Source organism: Mastigoproctus giganteus, chromosome 9, assembly GCF_048544385.1.
Source record: "Mastigoproctus giganteus isolate SK-2022 chromosome 9, ASM4854438v1, whole genome shotgun sequence".
In the NCBI taxonomy this organism is placed as follows: Eukaryota; Metazoa; Arthropoda; class Arachnida; order Uropygi; family Thelyphonidae; genus Mastigoproctus; species Mastigoproctus giganteus.
In genome coordinates this window covers 57318982-57331166 of record NC_143583.1, presented here as the reverse complement: position 1 = coordinate 57331166, position 12185 = coordinate 57318982, and the positions used below count along the sequence as shown (strand labels likewise).

At 35.5% G+C, this 12185-nt stretch overlaps 1 protein-coding gene across 1 annotated transcript in view; it reads right to left on the bottom strand.

The window, feature by feature from the left end:
- LOC150080264 (ras-related protein Rab-8A-like) overlaps positions 1 to 12185 on the bottom strand; it is a 229718-nt gene that overhangs the window by 159981 nt on the left and 57552 nt on the right. Inside the window, exon 2 of the mRNA XM_090381771.1 lies at positions 2144 to 2204. Coding sequence (XP_090237897.1) covers positions 2144 to 2204 — 61 coding nt within the window. The remainder of the gene's footprint in view (positions 1 to 2143; positions 2205 to 12185) is intronic.

Below are 12185 nucleotides of genomic sequence, written 5' to 3'. Positions count from 1 at the left end.
CTTATCACAATCACATCTTTCTGAAAAGAACTGCAATATTGAATGTTGATACATTTTGTTCTATAATCAAGCTTTATTACTTTTCGGTATCAAATAGATTGAAAAGGGAGATAAGCTTCGTTTGTGTTCATTTTAAATAAACTAAAATAATTCACTATACCATGGCTAAGTAAGAATATCAAGCTTTGTAAAAGAATCCAGTATTTGACTCTCTGTCCAATAAACAAACTGAGAAAACAACAGACATAAATAACCAGTATTTTCCAATTAAGTTTTATTATCATTTTCTAAGTGTATAAGTTTAATTTTATTTACACTGTTTTTATTACAATTGTTTTCTTGAGAGTTTTAATAAATTTGGCACCCTTCACTGTTGATTTTTTTTTTTTTTTTTTTTGGTATGACTGTTCCAGACAACTGCCAATTATTTTTTCATTATAGTCTATTTAATCTTTTTATTCTCACAGTCAGAATAAATAAAGTCTATTGTTTCAATAAAAGTTCAGTTTCTATGGGCAGATGAAGATCAGTTTTGCATGTTGAATCTGTATAAAATAATAATAATAATTATTATTTTTTAAATATACTTTTCAGCTATTTGGATGTGGAATATATTTTCTCTAAAAATATTTAAAAAAAAAAATGATAAAAGCTTATCAATCAAATTTAAATAAGTTATTTTCCTTCCATTTCTGTCATTTAAATTATAAGTAGATTTTCCTTCCATTTCTGTCTCACTGCAATGGATGAGCTCTTTGCAGCAGTAATTTTCCTCTTGTGCAGAAAGCAAAAGAGTGCTGCTACTTTTCAATTAGTGGTTAAAGCAAAAAGTAACCACTGTATAAAATGTTTTTAAATGTGTACAGTTCACACAGGCTTGCTGGTAATAAAATAAGGAAATACTATCACTATAAGTAAGCATCCAGAAAGGGCATGAAAACTCTACACAGAAAAACAAGAGTAAGTTCTCCTTTGAAGAACAAACTGGTTACACAGCAATTGGTTCTCCAGTTGCTCTGTACATTATGCTAATTTGCTTACAATGTGTTCTCTTTCACCTAATAAACAAAGACGGGCTGGGAACAAGTACTCCAACCGTAGAACAATTACATCCCCATTCTCAATAAAGGTAAAACCTGGAACAACTGCCAACACATGCACAACAGATATTTCGTTTCAAATAGTCAAATTAAATTTAAGGGTAATTAAAATCATTTTACTGTGAAATCCCCTGGCATGTTGGAAGTTGACAGGCTACTATGTGATACGAGGACAACGGGCAATTTAATATCATTTTTTTTTTTTTTTTTTCAAGAAACAGCCTTTTGCTTTTGGTGGTAAAAACAAGAGATAAATACATTAAATGTATTATTTCCATAGCTAAAGTAGACAGTTTACATATGCTTTCTGGCAATAAAACTATATGCTCATCACTCCCATTTAACGATCCTATTGGGAGAGGAGCGATAAGTGTTAAAATATGAAAAATAACCCAACACTTGCTGAAATGAAACTGCTTACAATAATAATGGTTTTATAGGTCATTGCATATAACATTGATAACTAACTAATTAAAAATTTAGAAAAAACTAGTTAAATTTTATTTCAGGCAATAACATGGGTGCCAAAGATATCACACACACATTATATCAATGTTGCACTGCATATAGCGATACATACTGAAATATTAATGTTCATTGTAAAAAGTACTTATATTAGAGAATGCAAAATTTTGAACCCCTCCCCTATACTGAAGTTCTAGCATCTTTTATTATATACTTTTAACACTTATCAACATTTAATTTTTATGATTTTATATGTACTGTAAATACTTTATTTTTATTTTGTAAAAAACTATTTTTACATTTTGCCATTTAGTTGTTTGATTATACTGATATTAAAATTTGTAATTACTAAAACTTTTTTGATAAAGTAAATCTTAATATAAGATTTTTAATTATTTATTTTGCAAGTGTTCTAATTTTGCTTACTAAGGATCTGAAATCCAGAAAGCTTCTGGTCACAAGCTTTCTGGATAAGAGGGTCCACTACCATATTTAAAATTATTACAGTAAATGCCTACTTTTGAGGAACCTACATACATTTGAATTGTGTGGGAGAATCTTATAAGTAAACCTCTTACCATATCTGAAGTTTAATTTTCTTTCCATCAATATCAATTGTTTTTATTTTAAAGTCTATACCTGAAATTAAAAAATGAAAACATTTTAAAATCAGTTGTTAATATTAAAAATACTCAGTTAAAAATTACAAGAACTACATACACAGAATGGTTTCAGAAGTAATGCACACTGTAGTAATGCTCTGTTTTGGGGAGGAGGGGTGGCCACAAACTGTAATAGCTTAATTCTTGCCAAAGAAGGAACTAGTTTCACATTTCTACTATAAAGTATTTTTGTGCCACAGAGTTTTAAAGTGGATGAATCAGATTGCAGGTTAAGCAATGTGTGAAGATAAACATTACCATGCAAAACCTAAAAAAAAAAAAAATAAATAAATAAATATTAGAAGAATCAAAATTGTTTTCACACAATTTTGGATAAAGACTAAAAATAATAACCATAAAAACTGCTGCTGAAGCCCACAAGTACAAAGAAAACATTTATTGAATGATGACAAACTATCTGGATATATACAAATGGGTAATTTTATCACAGAAGTTGTGCTAAAATTTCTGTGGTTTCTTTCCTTTCCCTGAAATAAGTATCCCAGACTTGGACTTTTCCAAAATCAAATGAACTTACAACTTGACTTTTATCTTCTGCAAAGGAGACATAGTATTCAGAAGATACAGTATTAGTAGCAACAAATTATGCAAGAACGCATCCTTATGAAGCATCAGCCAAAATAAACTTACCGCATCACCTGACCATCCCTTTCAATTAATTTGCCTAGTTCTTCCTTGAATTTATTCAAACTACCCACTTCCACAACAACAGATGGAAGTTTGTTCCAACAATCAATGGCTGAAGGCAAATTTCTGCACATCTATTCTGCAACCAACCTTCCTCAGTTTGAGTTTATGCTCCCTCGTGCAGATAATCTGAGCAAGAGGAAGGATTCCATTGGCACTGAGCTTGCTCAATCCATTCAAAACCTTACATATGCCCAGTCCTTACATATGCCCAATTGAAGAATTGATGCCTTTCTTGGTAATACACCCCTTTGTTCCTCTCACCAATCTTGTTGCCCATTTGTGCACCCATTCCAGCAGAATTACATCCTTCCTTAAATGAATCCCCTCCCCAGACTTGCAGTACTCAAGATGCAGCCTAACCACTGTCTTGTACAATGGGATAATCACCTAACTGCTGCTTGCAAAGTTCCTATATCATTGACAAAACCCTGTGAGCAGTTCTGGCAGGTTTTCTGAACTGCTGAGAGAACTTCATACCGACCACACAATTATCCCAGGTCCTTTTGTGTAGTACCACACAGTTGGTACATTAATCTGGGATTACTGTTATTCATATTGCATTTGTCAATGTTAAACTTCAACTGCCATTTCTCAGCCCATCTGTCTAATTTTTCTAGATCTTGTTGCAGCAGCTTGCCTTGGTTCCTGTCATTAACTATCCTGCCAACCTTTATATCATCTACAAACACAGATAATAAACCTGATATACCTTAAATCAATAATCCATGAAGAACAGTGCCCATTAATAACCACTTTCCATCGTCCTCCAACTCAAATATCCCTTTATCCATAACAGTAACTTGTCCTTAATGCTACACTGCTCCAATTTATACAGCAGTCTTATGCATAATAGTATCAAAATCATTCCTGAAATCCAAGTATATGATATCAAAGTAATTTTTTGCATTCCAGTTCTTTTGTCCAGTTCTACACCACAGTATTTAATCAAATTGTTCCGACATTTCTCCTTAACAAACCCATGCTATTACTGCAGAATAATTTCATTTCTGTCAATGGTTTTGCATTACTTTTTTAGCCAGTGACTCCATTATTTTTCCTGGAACAGAGGTCTAGTTGACAGGTCTGTAATTACTCATGTCACCTTTTGATCCTTTGTGAATTAGGGCAATGTTTTTAGAAATAAAAATTTACTGCATTAACTATGGCTGTGTGCTTTAGTTTTGGAACCAATCTTATATTTATATATATATAAATGTAGTATTAAACAAAAATATTAAAAATGAACTGATCAAATGATTATTATATATTTGTTTGAAGGATGTGGTCCATCATCCATGAATGAATGCAGATGGTGGTCCATGAATGAATGAATGCAGATGAAGCAGAATACTCTACCCTGTGTTAATATTAAGCAATCACCACAGTCCTACTAAAAATATAATTATATTTCAAGATTTTGCCAAATTTTGTCATAAGCACTAAATAAGAAAATAACAAATGATTACAGTTAATGAAAACATGCAATGGTTATTACATAATTTCATAATGTCACAAATTATAAATGTTACCTAAAATAATATCATTTTTTTTTTAAATCAGTAAAGGGTTAAAAACCAAACTGAGAAGTGCAAATATATAGCAGATATCGGAGGAAACAGGAGGATCATACACTAAATCCAGGGTGACATCCATGGGAAAAATCAGGTCCTAATTTTATGAAAAGGTTAAAATTGCTATTGAGAAGAAGATGAAGCTAAAGGTGATTAAAATGCTGAAAAATTTAATTATCATGCTGAAAAATGAGTAAAATGTCTTCCCACAAGTAGTTGAACAATCCAAATTTATTTTGTTATATTTGTGGAAGTTGTCATCTTCAAGCAAAGATAAGATATTACAGATTTTGAAAAAAAAAAAAAAAAAAAACAATGGGCTCCACATAAAATTTGCTGAACCTGCATTGAAGCATTGAGATTGTGGAAAAATGAAGGAAAATGAATGGAGAAAAAATAAAGGAAGGCTATGCCATCTGCAATTATGATTTGGCTGGAACCTATAAACAACTGTGATGACTGTTAGCTTTGCTTAGTTAATGCAGAGGGATACAATGCAAAAGTAAGAATGGCAATGCATATCCTAATATTCCCTCTGGCATTAACACCAGTCTCACACGGAGATAACCTTCTGATCTGTGCACTTCACTTTGGAGAATGTAGCAGCAGAGAAAGTGAAACTTCTGAAGGTGAAACTGAAGTCTACATGCCTAGAGGCATTGAATCCAGTCCTTGACTGTTTTCACCACATGAACTCAATTATCTGGTAAGAGTTAAATTCACCAAAGGTATCTGCAGAACCCCTTGGTTCTAGATTTAAGTAAAAAAATCTAGCACATGGGACGTTTTTCTCGTGATACAAACACAGAGAATGAGAACTAGGACTCTACTTTTCTGAGGACAATTCTATGGTTTTTTGCAGTAATATAAACAACTTAATGAACTATTTACAATTCTACACAGTGGAGACTTTGACTCAGTCTCAAAGGTGTGTTGCTCCACAATAGAAATAAATATGGGTCTATTCTGGTAGCTTACTCTATGCATTTGAAAGAATGCATAAGAACTTGAAGTTGTTCACAAATATTAAGTATGAATAACATGATTGGTTGGTTGGTTGGTTGGTTGGTTGGTTGGTGTGTGTGTGTTTGTTTGTTTGTTGACTTTAAAGTGATAGGCATGTTACTTGGACAGTAATCTGGCTACACAAAAATGCCTTGCTTTTTGTGTGAGTGGGATAGTAGAGCAAGGAGTTAGCATTGGGACATCAAACTCTGGCAGTTGGTTGCCTGGATCAAATATACTTCATAAACCACTGGTAGACCCCAAAACAGCCCTCCTTCCACTCTTTCTCATCAAACTGGGTTTGATAAAACAGTTTGTGAAAGCTTTACCTCAGGAAGATCCCTGCTTCAACTACCTTTTACTAAATTCCGATCAACTACCCAAGAAATGTTAAAACAAAGTATTTTTGTTGGACCACAAATTCACAAACTGATAAGGGATCAAGATTTTGAGGGATCTATTAATAAAAGAGAAAAACATGCATGGATTAGCTTCAGGTCTGTTGATGAGAACTTCTTAGGGAACAACTAGGATCCAGACTACAAGAATATAGTCTCAAATATGTTGGAAAATTAAAATGTTTGTACGGGTGTCAAGACATTTTTATTTTACACTCCCATATCAGCTACTTCCCAGATAATCTAGGAAGTGTTAGTGGAGAGCAGGGTGAGAGGTTTCATCTGGTAATTAAAAGACATGGAGATGAGGTACCAGAAGAGGTGGAATGTTGACATGATGGCTGACTATTGCTGCATGCTGAAGAGGGACTGTAAGGTAGGAGGGGTTATCACCAATTAGTGTTATCACCAATGACTTTTCATGCATTGGAAATATCCAAGTAGAGGAACCACTATGTGGCAGTTATCATCATATACTGATGTTGGAGCTACTTAAAGATAAGTAGCTATCAAGGGCAAATGGAAGGGATTTTGCTTTTGTACTGACAACTGCACTGGTACACAATTTTGGAATTTATTTCAGGTGATCCAACCAATGATGTTACCTGCTACAAATTCTAAATGGAAAGCATTCAGGGTAATCATACAAACAACTAAGTTTTTTATACTAAAAAAGAGATACTGTTGTAGGTTTAGACCTAAATCAATGTCAAATTAACAGAAGAGAATAGTGACAGAAGAAAAATTGCATAGGATGATTATATGTTGATTCTTTATTGAACCACGAGGGTGGTTCAATAAAGAATCGCCCTGACCTAGCTGCAGAGGTGCTAGCCTGCTGATTCTTGCCATAGGTTTTAGTCCTACTCTACATAGCCACCATACAGATTTACACTTTTTTCCCCATCAATGGATGAGGCTACAGATACCATTTTTGTAGAAGTGGCGAGGTTGGTCTTTGAACCATGCCTCTGTTGTAGAAATGAGTGTCTCGTCGTTAGGGAAGTGGATCCCCTGAAGAAATGATTTGAGGGAAGGAAACAAGAAATCTGATGGTGCAAGATCGGGTGAGTAGGCTGGATGGGGGAGTATTTCATATCCACAATTGTTGTTGCAATTTCAGAAGTGTGAACTGGGGCATTGTCTTGAAGCATTTTCATGCCTTTGGACAGCATGCCTACATGTTTTGATTTTCTTCTGAAATTTTGTAAGTTGGCATAATAGGCACCTGTAATTGTTCTACCTTTCGGCAGGTAATCAGTCATTATTACGCCTTTCTCATTCCAAAACACTGTCAGCAAGACTTTTCCTGCTGACGCTTGGACAGTTGCCTTCTTTGGGGGATGGGGAACCATGTCACCATTCCATTGACTGCTTTTTACTTCAGGGTCGAAATGGTGTCTCCAACTTTCATCCCGAATGATTAGACGAGAAAAAAAAAATTTAATTTTTTTGGCACAGGGCTAACAACTTGTGATTTCTGTTGTCGATCAGCCTTCTGGAAACCAGTCAATCGGGGAATCCATCTTGCACTCAATTTCCGTAAATGGAGTTGGTCAGGAAGGACTGGTTCAACAGAGCCCACAATAATCTTCACCTCCTTGGACAATTCATGCACAGATATCCGGTGATCTTCCATGATTAACAACTCCACTTTTCTGATCATGCTGTCATCAATGGCTGAATGGGGACGATCTGGAATGGGCTCAAATTCTACAGATGTCCGACCATACCTAAACTGTTTATGCCAGTGCTTCACAATGCCATAGGATGGGGCTTCATCCTTATATACAGCAGTCATCTCCTCGTGGATTTCTTTAGGAGATATCCCCTTCAAGAACAGATACTGGATTATGGTTCTGGCTTCAAGTTTGTCCATTATGCTACTTCATCACACGTTAGGCAAGCTAATGTAGATTATTAGATGTGCTTATTGGCTTAGGTTTTTTTTTTTTTTTTTTTGTTAGTTGTTGGCGCATCAGCTTCTATGGCCATATTGCACCTCCCAAAGTTTTTGTATTTTACTATGATCCAAGCCCGAGGCGGGAATCGAACCCGCGACCTTTGGGTTATTGGCTTAGGTAAACACTAGAAGGAAAGTGATGAAGTTCATCACTTCTACAAGTGATAAACCACATTGGCTCACTAGATATCAATGACATAACACTATTAATTATCCTGTTCAGATTGAAAACAAACTAAATAAATAGTTTGCATCTACACTCAGTGCAATGACTATATAGGGATGAAAATACCAGAAGTATTCACTGAGTTATAAGTGGGAGCTAAACACTTTTGTGATAACTCAGAAGAAATCAGAGGAGAAGTTGTTAAAGCTGAATATAACAAAGGCACCAGGGGCTGGTGAAATCTATTCAATTACATTAAAAGAAGCAGAAAAAGGCTAAGCAAATCCTTAGCCATAATTATGGAAGGCATCCTTAGATAGTGGAGAGGTCCTTATAGATTGGAGATCTGAATATAGCTCCCCAATTCATCAGGGGGGGGGGACAAAGAGTTAAGTGAGAAATTATACTTGCAAGTTTGACTTCTGTTCCAGAGAAAATTATGAGTTACTGATTAAAGAAGTAATGCAGGGCAATCTAGCATTAGAATGAAGTTATGTAAAATGGGTGATCTTATTTCACCAAGCTTATTGGATTTTATGATGCAGTAACAAAGGAACTCTATTCATCAAAAAATTAATATCACATACTTAAATTTCAGAAAAGCTTTTGATACCATTCGCATAAGACTGCTGAACAAATTAGATAATTGTAGTTAGGTGCAATTACTGTTATGGATAAAGGGACAGTGCTGAGTGGGAAAAGTGGTTAACAATGGGCACTACTCTTTATTACCTTTCATTACATTAAAATGTAGTATCAAGAGCAAAAATGATAAATTTTGTGAGGCAGAAGAAGCAATATTTATGATGTGTTTATGCACAAGAGAGATCAGAAGTCGGATCAATCCCTAATAAAGATGTGATCTTCAGAAGATGAGCATAGGAGCAGAAGACTCCTTTTTTGCAAGATATGTGACAAAACTGAGCTTGTTTGCACTACTCAGGAAATTTCATGTCAGACTACAATTAATCATTTTCCTCATCAGCTACCTTGAGTTTGGTACTACCAAAATAGTATGCTATTCTAGGATTACTATTACCCAAACAAAGTACCTTGCATCCATCAATGTGATACCTCAGTGGCCACTTTTCAGCCTATCCACTTAGTTTATTTAGTTCTTCTTGAAATAACATACCCTGATTACCATCCTTAACCACTGCAACCACCTTTACATCACAAAACTTAGATATCAAATTTGAAATATCTACATCAAGTAACTATTAGCATTAGTAGAGGCATTTGATGCAAGAAAGCAAGCTTATGCAGCATCAGCCAAAAAAAAAAAAAAAAAAAAAACCCACATCCACTTCACCCCTCTGTTCGTTCAAAATACCTGTTCAGCTGAGCCTTAAACTTATTTAGGCTATCAACCTCCACTACAAGGGATGGAAGTGTTCCACGAACCAACCACCTGCTGGCTAAATGCAAATTTCCGCACGTCTATCCTACATCTGTCTTTCCTCAATTTGAATTTATGCCCTCTCAGGTGATTTTTCTGAGCTAGAGGAAGAATCCCATCAGCATTGAGCATGCTCAAACCATTCAAGGCTTTATACACCTCTATCAGATCACCTCGCTGGTGCCTAGTCTCCAGACACTGTAATTTGCAAAACTTAAGCCTTTCTTCGTAAGAGCACCCCTTTGTTCCATTCACTAATCTTGTTGCCCTTCTCTGTACTCGTTCCAGCAGCTCTACATCCTTCTTGAAATGAGGCCTCCAGACCTGTATACAGTACTCTAGGTGTGGCCTGACCATTGCCTTATACAAGGGAATAATCATCTCCTTATCCCTGCTGGAAAAATTCCTATATATCATTGACAATACTCCATGAGCTACTCTTGCAGCCCGTCTGCACTGCTCAGAGAACTTCATATCTGCCTGCACAACCACCCTCAAGTCCCTTTCATTCTCTACCACTGTCAGTGTAGTACCACAGAGTTGATACGTTGCTCTGGGGTTGCTGTTTCCCCATGTGTAGTACTTTACATTTGTCAATGTTAAACTTCATTTGCTACCTCTCAGCCCATCTGCTCAACCTTTCCAGATCCTGTTGCAACAGCATAGTGTCAGTAGTGTCCTTGACAACCCTGCCAACCTTTGTATCGTCTGCAAACTTGGACATTAAGCTTGATATACCATCATCAATATCATTTATAAATACAGAAAACAATAATGGACCCAACACTGAGCCCTGAGGGACTCCACTAATAACATTAGTCCACGATGAGCAGTGTCCATTGATTACAACTCTCTGTCTTCTCCCCCTCAACCACCCCTTTATCCATAGCAGCAATTTGCCTCCAATGTCACACTGCTCCAATTTGTGTAGCAGTCTTCCATGTGCAACAGTATCAAAAGCCTTTCTAAGATCCAAGTATATAATATCAAAGCTATTCCCTGCATCCAGTTCTTTTGTGACTGCATCATAGTATCCAATCAAATTGGTCAGGCAAGACTTCCCCTTAACAAAACCATGCTGTGTCCGAGCTATAACTGAAGTCTTGTCTAAATGATCCTGCAGTGCTTCTTTAACCAGTGCCTCCATTAATTTTCCTGGAACAGAAGTTAAGCTCACAGGTCTATAATTACTTGTGTCAGCCTTTGATCCTCCTTTGTGAATTGGGGTCACATTTGCACATTTCCAGTCTATGGGTACCTCCCCTGAGTCCAAGGAAGCTCTCATAATTATGGCTAAGGGTTTGCTTACTTCCTCTGCTGCCTCCTTTAATATAACTGGATAGATCCCATCCACCCCGGGTGCCTTTCTTGTGTTTATTTTTTTTAAAAATAGTAAGAGGCTCAATACTAACCCTTATGGTACCCAACTCATCACACAAGTCCACAAAGAGCAGAGGTCATTTATAACCATCCTTTGCCTCCTGCCACAAAACCATCCCTTTATCTATAGTAGTAACTTGTCCCCTAATGCCAAATAGTTATAAACAGCCTGCCATTTATTATATACTGAAATATCGAGGCCTCCTACTATAAATATAACTAATACATAGAGATCTGTACAGAGTACAAGTGTGGATGCCGCATTAGTGAAATAAAATACAAATGTATATATATTACAAATATAATATTTACACAAAATATAAAAATTGGTAAAAACTGTTCAATTGAAATAAGGTAAGAGCAGAATAAAAAGGGTAAAAATCATAACTTTTTACACTCGGGGAATGTCTTTGTCAACCATAAATTTGCTAAAACAATGTACAAATGCACGGTGTCAAATAATTATTTATTGATTGTATCTGGCTGATACGATGAATAAATTACTGAATTCTGAAATATTCAGTCAGCTGGAGTAAAAAAAAAATTTGTCATTATCCTCTACCCAGAAGGCTTCTTTCATTCAATATATATACACTAACTTTGGTCTATCAGCAATGCATACTGTAAAAGAACTACAAGTGATTTAGTTAATTGAAGATAAAGCCAGACATCTTATCGTTATCTGCCAATGCCATGCTCATGGTTTAGCACCTTGGGGTCTGTATCTGCACATCATTCTCAGATTTCAGACTGATGGCTACTCACAGAAGGTTTGAAAGGACAGCGATGTTGGTTATTACAGGCATACCTCGAATAACGAATAGGATGCGTTCCACGAAATTACTTCGTTAAGCGAAACTTCGTTTTCAGAGGTAAAAATACTATGGCCAGAATAGGGATACGTTCCTACGTAAAGAAAATGAAAAGCTTTTTTTTCGAACAAAGAAAAGTTTTTTATTAAATAAACAGTCAACTTACATACAAAGTGAAATCACATTTTAAAATATGAGTCTAAAGTTGATTGCTTATGCTTTTTTTCTCTTTCATTTCACAATTGCCTATACGGAGTTATTGCATTTAACACTGATCGCTTAACAATAAAACTTCTTCCTAAATCAGGATCATTTTCACTAAAAAAAATTTAAAACGTTTTCAATGTCATTTAAGCATCTTTTTAAATCTTTGGTTGTTAACACTTTTTCGGCAGGAACTTCTTTAACTTCGTCTTCATTATCTTTGTCTTCGCTGCTAACAAGGTTTTCTAAATCTTCCACTGAAAAACCATCATCTCCTGCATTCAATACATTTCTAACATCCTCTTCATCGACATTTTCGAAACCTATTGATTGAGCCATCTGGATAACT